Raw genomic sequence first — 22,916 nt, 5'->3', positions numbered from 1 at the left:
TTCAGAGCCACTTAAACTTGTTTTAGTCCATAAAGCAGTTTTTCTTCTTTTAGTTTTTGCCCGTGGATTGCAAGATCACAAGAAAAATGGGAACTACGTCCCAGCTTCCCTCCAATTTGGAAATTTTTAGACCTCCTCTTACTCTGCCTGGCCATGGGTTTTTTAACCAAGCAGGGTATAAACCATTTTCATCTCACCAGGAATTTGATGCTGTTTCTGGGTCACAGACTCCTGTAGGTACAGGAATGAGCATACACCTGCCGACCTTTAGGTCAAGAGTCAGTAGGCAGGGTTTTCTGTAGAAATTAACAAGGTAATCCTAAAATTCATATGGAAATTTAAAGGACCCAGCTCAAACAATCATAAAATGTTGGAAGACTCATACTTCCCGATTTCAAAACTTACTGCAAAGCTACAGGAATCAAGACAGTGTGGTGCTGGCACAGGGACAGACACGTAGATTGTCAGAATAGAGTTGAAAGTCCAAAAATAAACCCTTGCATCTGCGATCAACTGATTTTCAACAAGAGTGCCAGGACAAGTTAATGAAGAAAAAATTGTTTTTCAGCCAAAGGTGCTGGAAAACTGGACATCCACATCCAAAAGAATGAAGCCAGACCCTTACCTCACATCAGACACAAAAATTAACTCAAAACAGACCGTAGATCTACATGTAAGAATGAAACTATAGAACTCTTAGAAGAAAATATAGGAGTAATTCTCTGTAAACTTGGGTTAGGCAGAGTCTTATTTGTTCCAACACCAAAAGCACAAGTGACGAGAGAAAAGTAGATACAGTGAACTTCACCAAAATTTAAAATTTTTGTGCTTCAAAGGACACTGTCAAGAAAGTAAAAGGACAAGCCACAGGATGGGAAAAACTATTTAAGAATCATATATCTGATAAGGGACTTTGTGTATCCCAGAATACATAGAGAACTCTTACAACTCAATAATAAAACAACAAATAAACCAATTAAAAAAGGAGCAAAGAATCTGAAAAGACGTTTCTCCAAAGATAGGCAAATAGTTGATAAGCACATGAAAATGTAACACCATTCGTTTTTAGGGCAGTGCAAACCAAAACCACAGTGAGCTAGCACTGCACGTTGCTGGGATGGCTAGAATGAAATTAAAGGAAAGAAATGGAAAATAGTGTCAGTGAGCATGTGGAGAAATTGGAGGCCCCATACCCTGCTGCTGGGACTGTAAAAATGCAGCAGTTCGTCAGAAAGGTAGACGTGGGATCACCCTATAACTCAGCAATTCCACTTCTAAGTGTGTACCCAGAAGAATTGAAAACGTGTGTTCAAACAAAAACTCGTACACTGGTGTACACAGCAGCCAAAAAGTGACAACCCAAATGTCCATCAGCTGATGAACAAACAAACAGGATGTGGTACACACACGATGGGGCATCGCTGGACAGTAAGAGGGAATGCCGTGGTGACGTGTGTTCAACGTGGAGGAGTTTACGTCACGTGACACCAAGGGAAGGAAGCCTGTCACAGAGGATTCCACACTGTACGATTCCATCTGCACGAAATGTCCAGAATAGGCAAATCTATAGACCAAAAAAATTGGTTAGTGGTTGCCAACACCTGGGGGGAAGGAGTGAGTGTAGTGGTTGAGAGTGAGGGTAATTGGGGACGGGCGGGGAGGGCGTGATGAAAATACTCCAGATAGATAGTGCTGATGACTGCACGGCTGGGAATCTACTAAAAGCCACCGAATTCTGCCCGAGGTTGAATTTTTTGGTATATGAATTATAGCTCAGTAAAGCTACGCTGTACACTCAACGCAGAAGTCAGGACACCCAAACAAAGAACCATCACCTCTCCTTCCTCCTCCCGAGAGAAGTGGCGTTGCCATGGAAACAAAGAACCATTGCGCCCCTCCTGCCGCCTCCCGAGCGTTGCCATGGAAGCATAGTCCCATCCCACGGGCACTGGGTTCCCGAAACCCCACTGGCAAAATAATTCTTGGTTTAGAGCCTTTAAACTTCAAGGGAAAGTAGGGTTAGAGGGTTTGAATTCATGAATGAGCCTATTTTTAGGTTCAATAAAATGAAATGGAGACAATGTGAAACGGAGAGACTAGTAATCCTTTTGTTACGTGTTAATGTATAATAATGAGCATTGTCAAATTAATTTCTTTTTTCAATCCCCTGCTTATTTAAAACTTGTCAGGGTGCTTCCCACACAGTTTCAAGGAAATGTATGTGGTTTTGTTTTGCTTTCTTGCACATAGTGTATACATGAAGAGGCATTTTTTTCCCCTGCCTGTTCCTCTGTCCATATGTTCACAGCCTTCCTGACGTTACGGCGCCCAAGTCATTGACTGGTAGGCCAGTCTTAGGCCCTTCCCTGGTCCCAGGAGGCTCAGAGCCACTCAGATGCCTAATAGGCCAGAGTCTTCATAATCTGTATTTAACCGCTCAGCTCTATTTCAAAGACCCTCCTCTGCTTAGAATATAAGAAGCATTGACGGAGCACCCACCCTGTGCTAGACGCAGGAGGAATGTGATGCAGCCCTGTCACCCTGGAACTCGCCGTCCAATTTTCTAGGGGCCCGAGGCCGGGCACCTCCTGCAGCCCTGGGCAGGGCATGGTGGGAGGAGAGGCCGAGGACGCCGGGGTCCTTTCTGCAGTCGTCCTCACCTCCTTTTCCCTCCCAGCCCCCAGTGCCCTCTTCTCGTTAGCCTCTCAGGAAGGGCTTTTCTGCCACCAAAAGTCTGGGGGTAGAATAAAAAGTAGACCAGAATTCTGCCGAAAGGGAAGCGTCCCTGAGTTGACAGACGATGCTGTGCTTGTTCTCGCATCTGAGGGTTTGTCTTGGCTGGAAAGGAACGTGGCAACTGAACGCTGTAAACGGCTTTGCATGAAGATCTTACTGCATAATCTTCAGAAGTCATCCTAGAAAAATCCAAGGGGGCGGCGGAATATTAGTATTCTGTTCACCAGTTTTTAGTGAGAAGTCATCAGAATGTGTCTTTTCTAGTTTTTATCCTTTGTTCTTTTTCTGTGCAAGGCTTGGAGACGTTCTCTGCGCGCTGGGGGCGGGTGGACCCTGTCCCTGCTGCAGCCCCGCAGCTCCCGGAGGACGGTGGGCGGGGCTCCAGCAGGACACCTGCGTGACCGCGGAACTGTGGCCCTGCAGCTTGGCGGTGCTCTCTGGGGCTCTTCTTTTATCATCTCTGAGCCTCCCGCCTGTTAAATCCTGCTTCTCTGCAGGCCTCCGCTGGGCCACTTGAACAGCCTGCCCCCAGGACCGGGGTCTTGGGTAGCGGGGTTTCCACCTCATCACCCTTCACTTCCCTTCATCCCCCCGCCCCAGCCATTCTTTCCGAGGGCTGAGGTCTTCAAAGACTGGAAGTGAAGCCTTAGTGATGAGCCAGGGGAAGAAATCCTACCAGCAGCCTGCAGACCCTGTTTCTTCACGTGTCTCATCGCACCGGCTTCAGTTTACACTTGAACGACGTCAGAAGTGTCCAGTGCGGACCTGCCGACCTCCGGTGCCCGAGATCCACCAGCGGCGGCTCCTCTGGAGCTGGATGGCGGAGCCGGGGCCCCCTTGGGGATGTCCGAGGGAGCGGGGCGGTGCCTGGCCCCTCCTCCCCCACCCCCGCTGCCACAGTTGCCCCTGTTTTTCTTCCCTCTTGGGTCCGTCTCTCTCCTCCTCTCCCAGCTCAGCATCTCACCGTCTCTCTCACGTGTGTAAAGGGGGTGATGAAATGTCCCCATCAGAGGAGGTGGCCCTTCTGGGCCTGCAGTGAGCCCTCAGGGACCCTGATGGCAGAGCCTCGGGGACTCCTCGTGAGGCCAGGGCGGAGGCGGGGGCCGAGGGCCCGCGTGTCCTCCTGCCCTCCCTGCGTGCCGCTGCCACCCCGATCCTCCGCCCACGGCGGGGACTCCCTCGGATGCTCTCCGCAAGAACGGGCTCGGGCCAGTGTAGGCCAGAACGGCAACGAAGCCTCATGCGGATGGGCGGTTCGTCATCAAGGCGAAGACGGGGCGGATGGTCCTCCTTTCGGTGGAGCCAGGGCTGCCCGGGGTCCAGTGGGCGGCATCCTCGGACACCACCGTCAGGGGACCGGCCTCCGCCGCCTGGCTCCGTCCTTTTGGGACTCAGATGGTCAGGAGGTCCCCGGGGCCGTGGGCAGCTCTGGTGCGGCAGAGGCGCCGCGCTCTTGCAAGAAGGATGTGGGATGCAGGAGCCCCAGGCGGTGAGGTCCACTGCGCGTTTCCTCCAGACGCGCGTTCACCTCCCGAGCCGGGACCCCTGCCCCCCGCGGCGGGGGGAGGGCCTGTAGCGGGACCAGGCCCGTCTCCTCTCGGGGACCTCGCACCCCAAACCCGCTCAAGGTCTTCCGGCCACACGCACCTCCTCTCCGTGTGATTCTCTGCCCGGCCCTTCTCTCTGCCAGTGCCCTTCTCCCGGCGTCCACCTGTCAGATGCAACTCGGGCATAACCTCCTGCGGTTCCTCTGCAACCCTGCTCTCACTGCTGTCCACGTCTGCCCCCCGTCTGGTCTGCGGGCTCCGTAAGGTCAAGGTCCTGGTCTGAGTCTCGCCATCCCCAGCACCTTGCCCACCAGCAGAGCGTGCTGAATGTTGTGTGGGCCACCGAGGAAGGCACTGGTGATGGGAGGAGAGGCGGCTCTGCCCGTGCTCGGGGCGCAGCCCCCCACCCAGCTGCCTGGGGGCGTCTGGATGCTCGAGCTATACTCCATGGGCCTGTGGTAGTGACAGAAAGAAAAATATAACACAGATCATCGGAGAGAGCTTGAATAAACTGTTAGTTTTGTTTGTTTTTGTAACTGTTGATCATAGAGGTAGCACACCGGGATGCAGGGGCCTGTGTCCTAGTCTGCACTGCGCCCGCGCTACCTCTGAGAGCTCAGGAAAAGCCCTGCCCTTCTCTGGGCTCCTGGTTCCTCGTCATTCACATTGACTGGTGTCGGAGGTTTCTTGCAACGTGCAAATTTGCTAAGCTCACGGAGAGGTGAGTAGATTACTGACCTTCAGAGCATCCCAGAACCCTGGGTGTGACCCAGCGCCAGTGGGTCCACCTCCAGGGCCCACCTGGAGGGCCAGTGCCCACCTGAAGCACAGGTTCTCCCGGCTTCACTCAGGCATCCTTCTTTCCAGGTCAGGCTGAGCTCAGGGGCCACGTCCCAGCCTGCATTCCCATCATCCCTCCCAGGGTTCAATTCGTAGCCCTTTTCCGGTTAAAAATCCTTCCGTCATCAAAACCCACTGTCACTGTTTGAGCCGCAGCTTCACAGAAGATGGTGGTGGGATTCGAGTCCACCGGCCCAGTTTTCAGAGTGCTCTGGAGGACCTGGGCTTCCTCCCTTGGTCGTACCTCGCCTGGGTCACACTTTCTAAAACACCCCTCACCTTTCAGGCTCTTCTTTTAGAATATTACCTGGCAGAGTAGGTAATTGAAGGAAAAGAAAGGGACTCTGAAGCACGCTTTCTTGCTTCTTCCCACAGGTCACCAAGGAAAACAGAAACCACCTTCTGCCAGAGATTGTGACGTGTGTGCAGAGTGGCCGGAAGTGAAGACGACTTGTCACTGCTTTTCTGCACGTGAACACATCTCTTGGAGAGGAGCCTCAGTTCCCTGCCTGTCCAGGTTTTTGGCCTTCGGGTTTATGAAATCTTGGAGGCTTTTCCAAAGAAAGCCTGACAGCTGTTTTCCATAAAATGTTTAAAAGATCAAATTAGCCTTAATGCTGGATTGACTTGACAAGATTAACAGTCCACTGTGGTTTATTCATGCTGAGAGATTTTTGTTTATTTCCTCTTGCAGTTGTGCATATGATTTGGGTAAATTATGAAATGAGAAATGGTTTTCGGAGTATTAGTTGGAATTTGCCCCCATTGATTGAAGTTTATAAATGTGTTCAGGGAAAAGGGGGAGAAGAGCGCTCACTGCCTAATCAGTTTTGCATGTCAGGAAAATTAAATCCCTCTCCAGGAGCAGCTGGAGTCTCCCGCAACTTAGAGTGATAACAGTTACTTGATTTTTTAAAAAATCAGTATTTCAAAAAAAGCCATTTTCGGTCCTCCCCCCCCCCATCTCTTATTGTTTATCTGTTTGCTTATTGCTTAATAAAATAAAGGTAGATGTGATGATTGCACGCATGTGGGTCCCTGCGTGGGAGGGACGAGCAGTCTGTAGAAATGTTGGTAGTGCTGGGTACCCAGCAGGGCTTCAGATCAGAGCCGCACTTTGGCCCCGTTCATTTAGACAAGTTCGCAAACCTTCCTGGGCCCCGTTTCCCTCCCAGAAAAGAGGGAAGTGGGTACCATCAAAGGAAGGCGTCGCCACAGCCTGAAGGAAACCACCCTCAGGCGTCCTCGTGATCCCCTCGTGATCCCCTGGGGGGCGCCCGGGGCCGGGGCCTGGGCTGCGGGGAAGACAGTGCAGAGAGAGAAGGTGCAGCCTGGGCAGGGCCCCGTGGGACAGACCACTGAAGCCCCAGAGCTCACAGAGGATAACAGCTGCCCTCCCAGGGGTTGATGGGACACAGTGACGATAACCAGTGCAGTGTCTTTAGGCCAGTTTTGGTGAAGAACTATGAATTACCAGGATTTCTTTAGCCTTAGCTACAAACCCAGCTGGTGCTAATGCCGGGTGTGCCCTTGAATATGACCTCTGCCCGGTCCGGGCATCTGTGGAGCGAGGTGTCCCGTGAGCTGGGCCCTGGGGCAGCAGACAGTGCAGGAAGCAAGTCAGAAAGAGAAAAACAAATACCGTATGCTAACACATATATATGGAATCAAAAAAAAAAAAATGGTTCTGAAGAACCTAGGGGCAGGACACACACAGTATTTTAAAAAATGGGCTTTTTTTGGCCAAGCCAAGGGGCATGTGGGATCTTAGTTCCCTGACCAGGGATCGAGCCTGGGGCCCTAACCACTGGACCGCCAGGGAAGTCCCCCAAATGGTTTCTTTTCTTCTCTGAATTGGCACGTGTCAGGGAGATGGTCCTTTAAAGTCACGGCCTGTGAGCTCTCTGACTGTGGTGGCTGAGGAAGAGGGGGCACCGTCAAGCCGTAAGTGGTCAGGTGCGGGGCGGGGAGCAGTGGTGGCCCAGGAAAGTGGGATGGGCCTCCCCCCTCCTCCTCCGTCTGTCTCGTGTTCGTAGAATGCTGTGTCTGGGAAGACCGCGTGGGAGTAGGGGCGCTGGGGGCAGCTGATGGCAGGTGCTTGTGACTTGGGACAAAGCAGTAGGAAAGTGGAGCAGGCTTGGGAGGAGGGCTTGGGGAACAGGCCTTGCGATGCCCGTTTCATGGGCCAGGAGAGGTCAGTGCACCAAAGCGGTTTTAGAAAACGACTTGCCAGGCAGGTGGCTTTAACACACAGGGCAGAAATGAATATCAGTAATGCCAGGTTAGCCCCGTGATTTATAGAAGGCCAAGCACTACAGTTTATATTATCTTTAGAGGAGAAGCAGTTTTGTTCAGTGTCCAAATGTAGAAAATAAATAACTCTTTAGCTGTGTTCTGACAGAACAGGTGAATAACTCCAGCAAGAAATGTCACCTTCGGAAAATCTCCTCTAAATGGGGGCTAGTAATACAGTATTTTGCAAGGAATACGCTCTGATAAACAGTTGACTCGCTGAAGATCAGATTAACAAGCTCATGAGTTGTAAATATAAAAGTTGTTTGCAACACTTGAAAAAGTCACGTGGCCGCGTCGTTGACAGTCCGTTAAGAATCCTGGAGGGGATCCAGCCACGATCTCACCCGTGGGTCTGCGTGTGCACACGCTCAGAGCGTACTCAGGTGGCTTTACTGCCGCAGACAACGCAGAGGGCGGCATCCCTGTCTGAGGAGTCTGGCCCCGATGTGGGTAAACTACACCTTTCCTTCTCCCGCTGCGTCCCAAAAGGCTGCCAGAGAAGCGGGATGAGCAGTAACCCAGCAGTCGGAAAAGCAGCTCTCGAATCTCCGGTGGCAGGAGTACCCGCGTCGTGTCTGCCTTCTCACCTGCATCGCGCTGTCCCTGCAGACTGCTCTCCCAGCTCTTTGAGCAGCTCTCACTGGCTGGGGAAGCGGTGACTCTGTGTTTCTTACCTGTGGAGGCCCGAGGAGTGCCCAGTCTGAATGCTGCTGGGCGTGGGTCATTGTCTTACCTAATTCAAGTGGCCACCCTATATGGGGAGGCCATGCTCACAGCTCAAGGCTGCCCTTTACCTGAGGGCTTGGCTGCAATGTTGCCCAAAAGAATTTCGGGAACTGCCAGCCAGGTTTGCTTGAGCCGACTTGGAGGACTGCGGTGAGGTTCTATCAGCTTCTCTTCAGACAGATGTCTGCAAATCCATCAGAAATAAGAAGGCGTGCACCTCCAGGGATTGCTGATTTGAGAATCATGCACTGTGTCTCCGATTATACAGAGTCTACCTATTGTTATTAATTTCTAATTCTTATTTTATAAAAAAAAGAATATTGCCATCTACTTCCAAGGGGTAAGGAATTCTCTGCAATACCCTCCCCTCTGCCTACACTTCCAAACTCCAGGTACCTTTAAGAAATTTGTGTGACTGTTTCCAGATTGCGTATCCCTAACTATTTAGGGCTTTCCAAAAGGGACGGTTTGCCAGGTCAGGGATGATATTCTCCATGGGCTGTGTTCTACGATCCCTTCTTCCTCCCTCGTGTCTGGAAGAAGCCAGGTTTCTGCTCTACCTGATGGGAATCTTAAGATGAGAAAAGCTGTCTCAGAATTTGCCTACAGCATTATAAATCAACTATACTTCAATTAAAAAAAAGAATCTGAAAAAGAATATATATGTGTATAACTGAATCACTTTGCTGTATACCTGAAACTAACACAACATTGTAAATCAACTATACTTCAATAAAAAATAATTTTTTTTTTTAAAAAGAAGTTGCCTAAATCATTCTTACAGTGAAGGATGTGGTATTTCTTTTGTTGTTTTTTGGTTTTTTTTTAGAAGTGACAACAGTTTCAGCAGAACTCAAACAACTGGACACAGCAATAACTGTAAACATTTTAATTCCAAAAACAAAGGTATGTGCAAATGTCCTGTGACGCGGTAAGGATTGCTTGGCTTGGAAACAGGCGTGCATTCCTGGGAAGCACACAGGAGCGCTGGGCGAGACGGGGCCTGGCTTCTTGCAGGACGTTGCTGTGACTGCAGTTAACATCATGCCTAGGCGGCCCTCCGTGACCTGCCTCAACTAGACTCTGCACTCACGTTGCTGGGGATGCTTGGCTCCTTTCACAGGATGCTCTGGACGTGACTGCATGCACTATCACATTTTTTGCAGTAAAGCTGCCACTGGTTTATACTTACTTAACATCTGCATAACTATTATAAAGAAGTGAGATGTTTATATGTAGACTGGACATCAGCGCATTGGACCAGCTGATGGTGTCATACGCACTGCTGTCCGCCTCTTTTCCACAGTAACAGTGACATACAGAATGCCAGTTGTTTAGCATGCAGCTGTCTTATTTTCATCAGGACCGGAAGGAGTTATTTATGTGCTCTATTTGAGTTGTCTTAAGATGTTAACATGGCTTTTATCTGAATTTTCCAGTTCTGGGAGGGGTGCTTCCCGCGTCCCGCCTCTCTGGGGCCGCGAGTGCCAGAGCAGGAGGGAGGCCTGGTGTCAAGGTTTGTGTTCATCACGTGAGATATTTTTCAAGAACCTGAGATCAAGTTATTCTGTTTTGTACACAGCACTCATCTTCCACAGGATGGATCTCCCGGCTCTCATTCTTTGTGCTGTTTAGTTTGGGGAGCACAGGGGAGAAGCTGGGGGGGGCTTGCGTCCCTCCCCAACGGCGTGGCTTCTCCGGCCCGAGCTCAGCTACTGCTCGTCGGAAGCGCTCTGCTGGGAGGCCGTGTCGTCCAGGCCCATGTCCTCCTGGCTTGCCCTTCTGCACATCACCCGCAGGTTCTCGGCCACGTGACGATCTCGAAGCAGCCCCTGCTCGGTGGCCTCCGTGGGTTCGCACGGCTCGGAAAAGTGCTTCCAAAGAGAAAACAGAAGCAACAAGTGATGGCTCAGCAAAGCTGATTGCTTCCCCTGATGACCACCCCACGGCTGTAGGTACCAGCCAGCAGTGTGGCAGGAACCTGGGGTCAGAGTCTAAAGTCAGGTCCAGTTACAGAGGACCAAAGCGGGGGGCAGTCTTTGAGGACAGAGCATGCAGCCCGAGCCACGGGCAGAGGGAGGCGCCTCTGCACACAGGGCCCTCTTCTCGGGTAACCTGGAAAAACATGACCTTGGGCAAGAGGTCACTTGTGAGCCTGGATTTCCTGAGTTTGGGTCAATGTCACTTCATATACATTGAGTCCTGCACAGCTGCTCAGTCCTGCAGGTTTGACGCCAAACAGTATGACCGAGGCCTTTTTATTGTGGCTGCACGCGGTCCCAAGGACCCAGCCATCCCTGTGGGAGAGAGAATTGGCCAGAATCCCAGCGCTGCATCCACAGACTGTGTTAAACACACATTGGGGGCGGCAGAGAGCTGCGATACCTTGTGCACCGTTACTGAGGAAATGAAAAAAGCGAAGTTTGTTTATGCTTAGCTATCTAACTTAAACTCCTAAAGTAACCCGGGGCTCCGGGATGCTCATAACCCGCCCTGAAGGCTAGCGCACCATCGCTGCAACGCCACGGCTCTACTAAGGGTGGTGCATGCCGGCCTGGTTTCAGGGTGGCTGCAGGTGCCACTGTATGGCTTCTCCTGCGGGCGGGGGCAGGCGCCGGCCTGTAGGGCTTCTCCCTTTGGGAAGAGGGTAAGGGCAGAGCCCCCATCATCCACCTCCAAAAAGCCACGCCCGGGACCAGAAGGCCAGCAGCCTGCGGCTCTGCCCCTTCGCGGGCAGGACGGCGTGTGACCGTTCAAACGGAGCGTGGAAGTCTCCAACCTGATACCGGCTTTTGCCTTAACATTTCCGATTTCTCCCTCCCTACCACAGTACAGAAGAGAGCGGCTGGGTGTTTACTTACGTACTTAACTTGTGAAGCCCAGTTATTCACCCAGCGCCAGCCAGCTTGGGATTCTCGATAAGGAACTGTTTATTTGGGCAAAGTCCTCAAAACTCTCTAACATTTAACTGCGTAAAAGTAGAAAGCCATCTCGGGAGCCACCGTTAAATCTAGTGGCTCGGAACTGATGGTGAGCTGCCTGCAGTGCTGACGTGTGTCCTTTCCTCTCCCTCAGCCAGAGGAACGTGGAAAGAGAAGGTTCTGTCTGCACCCGTGGAGGACATGCCCCCCCCCCCCGCCCCCGACATCCTGGGTTCAGGGCGAAGGGGACTCTGACACCGGCTCCCTCCACCGCCTGCCTGGGCGTCGTCATTACGGTACACATGCCATACATCCTGTCCGCTTCCGAGCGCGGCCAGTCCAGCTCCCGTCTCGTTGCCTGTCTGTTACTCTGGGAACCCTACAGGGCAGGTGATGGGAGCCTGCAGGCCCGGGGGACCGGGCTCATCGGCCAGGAGTGCCCCCCACCCCCCGAGCTCCTCACCCGTGCGGGCTGGCTGGTGGTCCTGGCCGAGGGGCCCAGGGTGATGTTGACACTGCTGGAGGACTGGGTGTCGCTGGTGTTACCCCCCTCGGCGGCAGACAGCCCGGAAATGACCAGGACGCTCGAGAAGCTCCTCTTGCCAAAGAGGAAGCTGAGGGTGGAGCTGGTGGACGAGCCCAGGCTGGACCTGATGAGGGCCTCGGCCCGCTCGCGGACGCTCAGGTGGCCGGCAGCGGGGGCGGGCGGGGGCTGGGAGCGCAGGGATGCCGCCGAGGTGCACGGGGACAGCCGGCTGCCCGAGAGCCTCCGGGCCAGCTCGTGGACCGACGTGGACGTCTGCAGGAAGGCCGGGTGGCTGTCCACGGTGGGGCCGGATGAGCGCGGGATGGGCGGCGTTTGGCTTAAGACCCTGGGGGCCTGGACGGACTGAGTCCTGCCTTTTCTCCTGCCTTTAAAGGAAAGCAGAGCAGAATAGGTAAACGACAAGGACCTACCGTAGAGCACAGGGAACTCTACTCAATAGTCTGTAATAACCCATGTGGGAAAAGAATCTGAAAAAGAACGGATATATCTGTATGGATAACTGAATCGCTTTGCCGTGCACCTGAAATTAACACGACATCGCAAACCCACCATAAATTAATTTAATAAAAACAACAACACATAAGTGTGGGAATTAAAGACAAAGAGGGAAAAGCAAGGGCATTCAAAAAGTCACTTATCTAGTCAACCAGAGCTTTCTAAAAAGGGGGATTTAAAAAAAAAAACAGCAGAGCAGACCGGCTTGCCGTGGCAGGCAGCTGCCCATGTCAGTGTCCGCGTGCTGAGGCAGGCGGGCTGCTCTGCGGGGCCCGAGGGACCCAGGCTGGCCTCCCACCTTCTGGGCTGGGATGGAGGGTTGGGAGCCCAGCTCGGGGCTCCACTGAGGCCTGAGAACTGAAGGATGGGGCAGGGGTGTTGGTGTGGGCCACAGGCCAGGGCGATGGGCCCGTCCGGTTTGCCCAGGCCTGTCCTGGGTTTCGCACTGAAGCCCCTCGTCCCTGGGAGCCCCTGTCCTAGGCAAACCCATAACGTGGCCTCATCAGGCAAATCCCATCATGTCCCTGCTTCGGGACTGGGTTCCTGGGCTCCTCTGATAAGCAGTGATGAAGGGAAAGCATGCAGGTTTGCATCATGTCTAGTTGCCTTCGAAAGAGGAAAAACGGGTTGAGCCACATGCTGTGGCCTTTTTTTTCTAGAAAAGTTTTCCCTTAAGATCAAGGTCTTTGAGAGGAAGCCCTCCCCGGCCCAACTCGGGCGTGCACGGCCCGGGTTCCCACGTCTGTCAGGGCTCCCAGCTCCCTTTGGCCAGTTGTCCCTCCCCTCAGGGGTCCTTCCTGGCCCAGCTCTTGCTGAGACTTGCTGAGACGAGGCCTTTATTTTATTTTTTACTGGAGTCTAGTTGATTTACAACGTTGTATTAGTTTCAGGTGTGCAGCAAAGTGAATCAGTTATACATATACATATAACCACCCTGGCCTAAATCTAAAAAAAGAGAGAGAGAAAAACAAGGCCATTTTGGACCCAAGGGACCGGACCGCCCGAGGCTTTCTTTGGTCCTGGCACATCTCTGGAGGAAGGCGGGCTTAAAGCGCCTGTCTTGTGCCTGACTTACCTCTGCGGCGTTAGAGACGAGGCGGGTGGACGAGCCTGGAATTGCTGGAACGCCGAGTTCCTTGACTTAAGCCTCAGTACTCACCAGGGTCTAATTCTAAAATATTATTTTAACCACAAGGTCCTACTGGGAAGCACAGAGAACTATATTCAGTAGCCTATGATAAACCGTAACGGAAAAGAATATGAAAAAGAAGGTATATATACGTTTAATCGAATCACCTTGCTGTACAGAAATTAACACAACATTTGTAAATCAACTGTACTTCAGTTTAAAAAATAAACATCAATAAAATATTATTCTGAAGGGGGCAGCTGGTGACGTCACGGTGCTACCAGTTGCCCTACTGACGTGTCTGCAGGAGTGGGTACAGTTACATTCAACGGGTAAAAATAGAGGGGGCTGCAGGGTGGGTACCCCCAAGGAATGTCACCTCACCCCAAAGGCCCAAGTGATTAACCGGGCACCCGGTGATTCTGAAATATTTACGTTTGTCTATGGGAACACGTCTTTTGCGAGGTAACTCCTTAGGGCACAGATGTTACTGTGGACATTCCCCGGGTCCTCTCTAGCCCTGCCCTTCCCACAGCGGCGGACTGGCTGAAAGGGCCCTCCTGCCTCACGTTGACCTTACTGCCATGTGCCCACTGTGGTGGTGGGGGCCCGTTTCCAGAGGGCACTGGGGCTCCCACCTGGCTCCCTCCTGCCCGTCTGCTGAGAAATCGGGGTGCCCCCCCCCCCGCAATGCTGCTCACAGAGTGGTACTGGGATCAGGCTCCCCGGGTGAGTGCAGGCAGCTCCCCGGCATGGGGCTCCCCCTCCCCCCGGGGATGGGCCCATCTGAACGGTCCCGCTGCAGAGCTGAGTATGTTACTCTTATAGAGGAAGAAAGAGGGAGAAAGGGACCCTGACGAATCAGAATGAAGAACAGAGATGGTGATTTGTTAGTTTATTCAGAGCTTGGCAAGGCCAAACATCTGCTTGTGATTTATACGGTAACGCTGATTGCTGCCCCAGAATAGTCCACATTCATCCGCAAGCCAGTGATTTTGATGTTGGAGAGACCACCCGTACTTAGTGGGGGAACTTAGCTCATTCCAGTAACAAAGGGGAATGGTCCGTGTTCCATGCAAGATGGGGTAACCCCTGCCCCGATTTCACTGCTTCACATTTTCTTGGGTTTTTTTTTTTTTTTTTTTTGTCGCTCTTGATTTTTTAAAAGTTAATTTTGCAAATGGAACAAGTACGAAACCAAGCTAAATACATCTATGCTACTTATTATTCTGTAGTTTAACTTAGTTTGCCAGTTACTTCGTTATCAAATTAGGAGCGTTTCTAGGGAAAACCTCCTTAGGACCTGGGTTGAAATGCCATGTAAATTACCCGCCCCTGTTCATTATCCCAGCACTATTCCTTTGTCTTTGATTGTTATCTGAAAGGTGGTGGTGCAAATCCTTAGAATAGGATAGAAGAGAGAAATTATATGTATCAAATGTTAACTGTTGAATCTAGATGAAATGTATGTAGGTATTCATTGCCTTATTCTTGAAGTTTTTCTGTAAAAAATTTCAAAATAAAACACTAAACTATTAAAAAAATAGGATAGAAGAGATAGCCTTCCTGTCCAATATGGGATTCAGATTAGTTACAAATTCCTAACTGCTCTCCTCAGCAAGCAGCCCACCAGCCTCCACCAGTGGGCTGAGTCCCCTTCCAGCAAGAAGTCTGCAGGTTGTCAGGCCGCACTTAGGGCTGCATAGTGAGTTCCTGGCCGTAGGGCGTGAGGGCCCGCGAGTCAGGCATGAGGTGCTGGGCGTCCACACACTGTGCCCACCTGGGGTTGCAGTCCTCTGGGAGTCTGGCAAGGGCCAGGATGGGGATACTCGGCTGGGGACTGAAGCAGGGACCCAGGGAGCGAGGGAGCAGTTGGGACTCCAGTTATGGGCACTGAGCCTTGGGCACTGTGAGTAAAACAAGAGTCTGTTCTTAGAATTTCATTCACATTCCCCCTTGAGAGCGGCTCAATCATTGCTGCATAGCTAGGCTTCTCTGTCATGCCCTGCCCGGGAAGTCAGGTCCTTCACCTCGGCCCCAGGGACTCCCACAGGGCACAGCACACTGGTCATCACTGGTTGCCTACGTGGCATCATGCGGTGCTCTCCACCCTCCGCCCTTCCTCTCTGACTGCATCGGCGCATCGACAGGCTCGGCACGCAGCACACTGACCAGGAAACAACGACCCAACCTACAAAACTCACCTCGCACGGAAACCCAGAGCTTCTTCAACCCCTGACTGGGAACAGAGCCAGCCCCAGGCGGTTTGGGTTTGGCCAAGGGCTTCTTAACCTTAGCCATTGGAACCATCTGGGAAGCTTCAAAAGTGCCTTGACCTAGACACTGAGACCCCCCCCCCCCGACCCGTGTGCCCCTGCAGACTGGGCCCTGGGCCTCCCCTGTAGCCTGGGAGGCGAGCTACGGAACAGGAGCTGGGAAGGTGAGTCTTCCAGGTCGAGTACAAAGATACGGGATCAGGAATATCCCCCCCAGGACTGGAGACCGACCTCTAACTTCCCTGCACCGGCTGAGCAGGCTCCTGGCTTGCTTTCTGGAAGCTGCGGGCACCATGGTTTGATTCAGTCGGAGGGAGGGCGAGGAGGCGGCCAGAGAAGCCAGAGGTTAGAAGGAAACCCAGCAACTGCACAGCACAGAGGCCCCTTTGGCGATGCCGTCCTGCTGGGAATGGCAGCGGGTGGGGGGGGTGGCTTCCCAGGCCGCCCTCCCTCTTCCAGGGGCCTTCGGGCATCTCACCACTGGCTGCGTCATCTGGGAAGAGTCCTTGGTGGCGCCGGGCAGGGCCGTCCCCCTCCCCATGTGCGGCTCCTTCTGGGGCCGGTGTCCTTGGGGTCACGAGGGCTACTGCACTCGGGGCTTTGGTAACTGACAGCTTTGCGCCTGGCCCTGTCAGGGCACGGGAGTCCCCCTACCCCATCCCCACTCTGCACCGGCTCAGGGGCGGCGGCCTGTGGGTGGAGGCCTGAGCCGGGCGGGGGCAGCTCTCCTCTAGCCTGCAGTGTGGACGCGTGTGAGCACCTGCGTTTATCGGGTGCTGAGGGATGCAGCCTGGGATCCCACCAGAAGCTTACCCCCTCCTGGGCTTTGTTCTCCAAGCCCCGGGGTTCCGACACGGTGCTTACTCACAGGTGGGGCGTGTTTCTAGCTGCCGCCGAGGGACGTGGAGAGAAGGGACAGGGGTCCTGGCCTTGAACTTCCCCAGGGAGTGAGCGCGTGCAGTGAACCAAGCCAAAGGTGGCCATGTCCCCGTATGGCTTTAACCAGAGTGGTAGTAAAAAGAAGGGGACATTTCCGTTTTCCAGGGGCAGGAGGAGGTGTCTGTGTCCTGGGTGTGGGGAGTAAGGTTGTCCCCTTCTGATGCCAGCTTCGAGCTTTTCTAGATGTCTCTCAGGGGCCTGCTGTGCCCTGACGTCCCGAGATTTCCCTGCTGCCTTGAGGCGTGGCTGTGAGTCCCAGTGGCTGGTTTCAAGCCAACTGTCTCATGGTGTTTCATCCTTTTGAAGGCAAGTTTGGACTCCATCCCTGTCCAGCCCCGCAGAATGGGTGTCTGGCTTATGCCACCAGCTGTGATGCCCCCTGGTGAGTTTCAGGAAAGCCTCGCCGCGGGCAGCCACTGAGGCAGGGGGATGGTGAGGCTTCAGGCAGGGCTGGAGGGCAGAAGGGGCCATCTGTCATGTCATTCCCCTTCCAGGACTCACGCCCCACCAGCTTCTCTCAGCCCACTGGGGCCCCCTTGGGACTCTAAGCCAGATGGTCTGAAAGGTGGTCACTCTTGGTGGCCTTGGGAGAAGCGATTTTAAGAAGCAATGATGGAGGACTTCCCTGGTGGCGCAGTGGTTGAGAGTCCACCTGCCGATGCAGGGGACGCGGGTTCTTGCCCCGGTCCGGGAAGATCCCACGTGCCGTGGGGCGGCTGGGCCCGTGAGCCATGGCCGCTGAGCCTGCGCGTCCGGAGCCTGTGCTCCGCAACGGGAGAGGCCACGATGGTGAGAGGCCCGCGTACCACAAAAAAAAAAAAAAAAACCAGCAACGATGGAAAATGCACAGCTGGTTTGGGCTCTGGAAGATGCAGCTCCGACATCTGCCACGAAAACCTGTGACTGCTCCCAGCCTCAGGCTCCGGCGGTGAATGGGGGGGTGTTCACAACCTATGGGGCCTGGATTTTAGGACAGGAAGCAGCGCTAGCCCCAAGCGCCGGCACAGCTTCACTTCTACGAAAGGAAAGAGGCAGCTCACTGAGTCAGAGCCTGTCCAGCACGCCCATCTTCGGCTCTTTAAAAGCCTGCGGCCCCGCCAGCCAGAAACCCCCAGACTCCAGCCTCCCTGTGGTTCCCACAGGTCACCTGGTTAGACGTGCCAAGCGCTGAGGAATTTCTCCATTTGGAACCCACCTTGCATTTTCCCACCTGGAAGATCCCTTTATGTGATTTTGAAACTTAAAATTCTCATGCGATAACAACTGTTAACTAAGCAATGAGAAACTCCTGGCCTGAGAGCCCAACACTGGAGGCCTCTGGCTGGGCGACCGCTCTGCTTGGGGTTGGGGCAGACGGCACGGGGCGGGGAAGGCGGCCTTCTTCCCCCTAAGCAGCTAATGGCAATCACTTTGCCCATCTACCTACCTATCTACCTCTCCCTCCCTTCCTTCCATCTCTCATCTATCTTCTATTACCTAGCTATCATCTATTGATTCATCTCTATCTATCATGTATCCATCCATCCATCTATCATCCATCATCTGTCTTCTACCCATCATCTGTCTGCCTCTCTGTCTCCCGATCTATCTACCATCTTGCCCATCTTTGTATAAATCCTCACTATTTCAGTGAAATCCTCAGCCTTGCTTCCAGGAGACAGGGACCGCTCCTCATTACTCATTCGGTGCAGAGCTGGCAGGGGAACACGCACAAAAAGGCACTTAATGAACCCTTCTGGATGGTAAAAGCACTGAGGCCAAAAGGCGAAGCCACTAACAGGTTCTGAAGGGCAAAGCTGAGTGCCAGTGTGCCAGCAGGAACCAGGCCCAAGCATCTGTCTCTCCCGCATCCACCCGGGTGCGTCCTCTGCGGGCCCTCGGGGTCATCTTTTCTAAGCAGCCCCCTCCTCCCAGTGGACTGGGGTTTTGGGACTTCATCCATCTGGTTGAGCCTAACTGCTTTTAAACTTTAAACTCAGCCCAAACTTGAACAAAGCCACCCCCGCCATCCACACCTGCTGCCACCCTTCTTCCCTCTTTTCTTTTTTTGTGGTACGCGGGCCTCCCACCACTGCGGCCTCTCCCGCCGCGGAGCACAGGGTCCGGACGCGCAGGCTCAGCGGCCACGGCTCACGGGCCCAGCCGCTCCGCGGCACGTGGGATCTTCCCGGACCGGGGCACGAACCCGCGTCCCCTGCATCGGCAGGCGGACTCTCAACCACTGCGCCACCAGGGAAGCCCCCTTCCCTGTTTTCTTATGCTCTGAAATGTCAGGTGTAAGTGCAGGAAGGGGAGAGCTGTAGACAGTGGGCAACGGAGAGCAGGAGCCTGGCTCCCTCGCCACAGACTTGGAGACGGCGGCTCAACTCACAGAAAGACGGAGGCACCATCATAGATCAAGAGCTACAACACAGCCCGACACAAAGGCACGTGAGCCGATAGGCACTGAATGAGTGAGAGACGGGGTGGAAGGGAGTGACCGCTGGGCCAACGGACAGACACATGGCTGGCTGGCTGGCTGGCTGAGGTGATGGATAGACAGATGGATAAAGGTTAAATGCTGAATCTAACACATGGAGAGTTGTTTTCTGAGTAGAACCTATAAGAGTCGTGGATATTTGGGGCATCTTTTGTCCCAACACTGATTTCTCCTGCAAAAAGGGGCTCTCAGAGGTTAGAACGACAACACAACCCACAGTGTTGGCCAGTGGGACGACAGGAGCCTTATCAGTAACACGAAGCCCCCGCTGCACCCACCTGTCGTCCTTGTCCCTTCAGGGGGTGACCGGTGGCGGCTCCCATCCTTTCTGGGCTGTTCCGAGCTGCTCTCCCGACTCTCACCACTGGGGGCGCTGCTGCCGCCTACGGGCGGGGCGCCCCCGCCGTCGGCATCCTGGCTGTTGCCAGCGCCGGGCTGGCCGGCGGCATCGCAGTCCTTCCGCACCCTGTGAGAGGGAGAAACGCTTCAAGGGTCTCACCAAAACATTTCTGATTGTCCCAAACGCCCCATCACATTCGTGTCCAAATCAGGGTGGCAGACCGGACTCTACAGGTGAGCAGCACACCTGGGACATCGGTGGAGAGAGGGGCTTCCGTTCCCCAAACCTCAGAGTCTGATAAACGAATACACCACGCCCGGATGAAGAAGCCGCAGGTCCCACCAGCCACAGGGACCCTCAGCTCTGGGGCCTGACATGGAGCTCTGCCAGATTCAGACAGAACATCTTAGAATTCGTTCCAACTCACCAGGGACACCGTTACAACGGGGTGAGAAGACTTAACGGGATGAGAGATGAGTGCCGGGTGGGAGGAGGGATTTCAAGCCCCGTTCTTTGAGACAGATGTTTAACAGCCACTCCCAAAGACCCATAACCTCGGCAGTACCGCAAGGACTCAAGCCCAAGTCTCAGCCCGTGGATGCAAGGGGGAGGGAGACAGACTCATCTGATGAAACAAAGGATGCGCTGCGGCGCACTTGGGCACGGCAGTTTTCATCTCAGGAGGAAAGAGCCATGGACAGTGACATTCCAACCAGAAGCCCTGGAGTCGCAGCCCCGCCCCATCCAGCATCCGGGTAAATAATGGCCTTTGTTGTCAAGACCCACCTTAACCACTTGGCTCGGAACCACGCCCTGACGCTGTCCAAGGTGACGGGTCCGCTCCAGACGTTCTTCAGCTGCCTGTGGGTCCCTAGGTAGGAGGTGGTGAGCGGGGAGACATACATGGGGTAGCCCAGGGGCTGGTCGCAGGAGGAACTGATCAGGTTCCGGAGGACCTGCTTGTGGTTCTGAATGCTGCCGCGCTCGGGATTGCAGTTGCGGAGGAAGATGAGCTCTTGCTGCTGCCCCGCCCAAAGGCCACGGACACACTCTCTGTTCACCTGCAGGGCGGGGAAGACGCGGAGAGAAAAGCAGATGGCGGGGGCCGCCAGCATGTTGGTTCTGGGTCTGAGTACCTGGGACCGCAATACTTTGGCCTGAAGCTTTCATAGTCAAGCCCGAATGGCAGCCCCGTAAGGTGGATGTGATGCCACTTTCACGGGGCCACAGAGATCAAATTAAAAGGAAGGAAGGCTTTGTTTCAGCGCGGTGGTTTGAAGCTATAGGAAGAAGAGAATCTCTGGGAAGGGAGTTCTCGGGTTCAGGAACAGGTTATGAGAGGAAGGTCTGGAATTTTAGAGAATTGTAAAGTCTTTAAGAATAAGCTAGGGGCTTCCCTGGCGGCACAGTGGTTAAGAATCCGCCTGCCAGTGCAGGGGACGCGGGTTCGAGCCCTGGTCCGGGAAGATCCCACATGCCGTGGAGCAACTAAGCCCGTGCGCCACAACTATTGAGCCTGCTCTCTAGAGCCCGCGAGCCACAACTACTGAACCCACGTGCCACAATTACTGAAGTCCACGTGCCTAGAGCCCATGCTCCGCAACAAGAGAATGAGAAGCCTGTGCACCGCAACGAAGAGTAGCCCCCGCTCGCCGCAGCTAGAGAAAGCCTGCGTGCAACAAAGACCCAATGCAGCCAAAAATAAATAAATTAATTAATTAAAAAAAAAGAATAAGCTAGATCCTGACCCTCAGCGACATGTGTGTCTAGCCTACCAGGACTTCTTGCCAAAGCTGTCACCTGGGCACCGGCTCTCTGGGTGGGAAAGGGCCCTGGAGGAGATGCACCGCCTGCCCCGGGGGTGCCCTGCATGCTGGGCAATGCTGCCCCCCCAACCCTGGGACCGTGGGTCTAGACGGAGGACGCTGGCCCAGGGCGAGGGCATCGGTGCCAATCCATCCTATTTCTTCTCACATTCCCCCCAGCTGGGAGGCTCGGGCCAGCTGGGAAGGATGGCCCCGTACCTTGATCACCTTGAAGCTCAGGAAGCTCCTGTGCAGCATGATGACCTTGTACTCGTCCGTGCCCTCGTCTACCACGTGCCGCAGGGTCAGCAGCTCCTCCTTGTTGGCCAGCACGGCGCCCCTCCAGGCCGGGTCGCCCTCATGGCAGATGACCACTTTCTTCTCAAAGGACTGTATGGCCTCGTAGAGGACCACGGGGTCCTCGTACTCGTCGGGGCAAGTGAACTGGTCCTGGGGAAGGAAGTCCATCTTTGGGTCAGGAGGACCAGAGAGCTGGCCCCGGGTGGGTGCAAGGCCAAGCCCACCTGCACGTCTCACAGTGGCCCTGAGTGGATGGAGGACACCTTGCCAACCCAGCACCCTTGGCCTCGGGGCCGTGCTAGGCAAGGAGCTTGTGGCTTAGGTGCCTATGACTTTTTGAGACAGCGTGGGCACTTCTGATGTCATTTTCTCTGGCCAAGTCCCCTCTTCCATCCTAGTGGGAGATAGCCACCTCCTAGGGGTCTTGAGGACACACTGTCACGGACACCGTCAAGAATATGCGATGCCTCAACGCTTAGTTACTAAATCAGAAGCCCACTCATCAATGTCATGCCGAGGAAGGGGACTGCGTTTTTGAAAGGTCATTTTTTCCCCTGATGTTTCAGGCTTACACTTTTTTTAAAAAAAGGAATGTTTACCTGGTGCAGCTTCAGGGACATCCTGAGAGCTGGGGCAACAACTTTGTGCAGCAGGTCGATGTCTGCAAACACCCACTCATCCTGGGCTGTTATTCTGAAGTCACCTTTGAAGAGGGTGTGGAGGCCGTACAGGAAAGAATCCAGGCTGCGAAACAAAGTCGAGTTTGTCCGTTCATACGGAGCAAAGGTGTTCAGGCTCCTGTCACCCTGAGCTGGCCTGAGTCTCCCTTGTGTCACCTCAGGAAGGATTTTACTGTCTTTAGGCTGATCCAGCAGAGGTCCCAGCGAACACCTGACACTGCAGGCCGTATTCGGACCCTCGTGACAACTGCTGCAATGGTCACCTTCAGGGATAGCCACTGATGCCCTGGGTCCCTGAGTGTGATGGTGGAGGTCCTGGTCAGAGCTGGCCTGCTATGTCCACAGGCAGAGTGAGTGCTGAGACACGGGGCCGTCTGGTCCAGGAGCCCTGGGGCCTCCACTTCTTGGGAGGGAGGCAGGGAGGCCAGGGCAAGAACCCAGGCCCTTCCACTGGTCGTCTCTGTGTTTCTGGATAGCGCTTTCGGACTATGTCACTCATAATAAAAATTGGATTCTCCCACCATATGGAGAGAAAATGACACCAAATCCAATCTCAAACTGGCCATTTAGATTCTCAGAGAACCTCCAGCTCCCAATCCCACCTTTTTTTTAATGACTAGAGGATGAGGCACGATAGAGGGGATTAAAATGAATGACGGAAGATTTCTCGGGCTGTCCAGGTTTTTATGTTTCTAGGCTTTTGGGCTTTGTTTCCATTTCCTGCATGTAATTAAGCATCGCCTGGGTGGAGAGCAGAGAGGTGCCCGAGGGACATCTTTCACGGTCTGGGTCCTTTACCTTTTGGGTCAACGCAGGGAGTGGGTCTGGGAAAGCGACTCACCCTGTATTATGAGGAGGGAA

General features: G+C 53.8%; 2 protein-coding genes across 8 annotated transcripts in view; one reads left to right on the top strand and one right to left on the bottom strand.

The window, feature by feature from the left end:
- NTPCR (nucleoside-triphosphatase, cancer-related) overlaps positions 1-8,913 on the top strand; it is a 39,291-nt gene extending 30,378 nt beyond the window's left edge. The window contains exons 5-6 of one of the 2 annotated variants that reach the window (XR_013824283.1): positions 5,499-5,640; positions 7,908-8,913. Coding sequence is in view for 1 of the 2 variants with exons in the window: in XM_079900246.1 (XP_079756372.1) it covers positions 5,499-5,567 (69 nt within the window). In the remaining variant the exon portion in view is untranslated. Of the gene's footprint in view, positions 1-5,498; positions 5,693-7,907 lie in introns of those variants that run through there. The other variant, XM_079900246.1, reaches the window with a different exon arrangement.
- A 170-nt stretch (positions 8,914-9,083) lies between these two features.
- Positions 9,084-22,916, bottom strand: part of PCNX2 (pecanex 2) — a 281,732-nt gene continuing 267,899 nt past the window's right edge. For all 6 annotated transcript variants that reach the window (XM_079900242.1, XM_079900240.1, XM_079900241.1 and 3 more), the window contains 6 exons: positions 21,975-22,119; positions 21,295-21,525; positions 20,057-20,331; positions 19,209-19,396; positions 11,529-11,977; positions 9,084-10,018 (listed from right to left, as the gene is read on the bottom strand). In XM_079900242.1, the coding sequence (XP_079756368.1) occupies positions 9,857-10,018; positions 11,529-11,977; positions 19,209-19,396; positions 20,057-20,331; positions 21,295-21,525; positions 21,975-22,119 (1,450 nt within the window). In that variant the 3' untranslated portion in view covers positions 9,084-9,856. The remainder of the gene's footprint in view (positions 10,019-11,528; positions 11,978-19,208; positions 19,397-20,056; positions 20,332-21,294; positions 21,526-21,974; positions 22,120-22,916) is intronic.

The sequence above is a fragment of the Stenella coeruleoalba genome (genome assembly GCF_951394435.1).
Source record: "Stenella coeruleoalba genome assembly, chromosome: 16".
NCBI lineage: Eukaryota > Metazoa > Chordata > Mammalia > Artiodactyla > Delphinidae > Stenella > Stenella coeruleoalba.
This window is presented reverse-complemented; position numbering and strand designations above follow the sequence as displayed.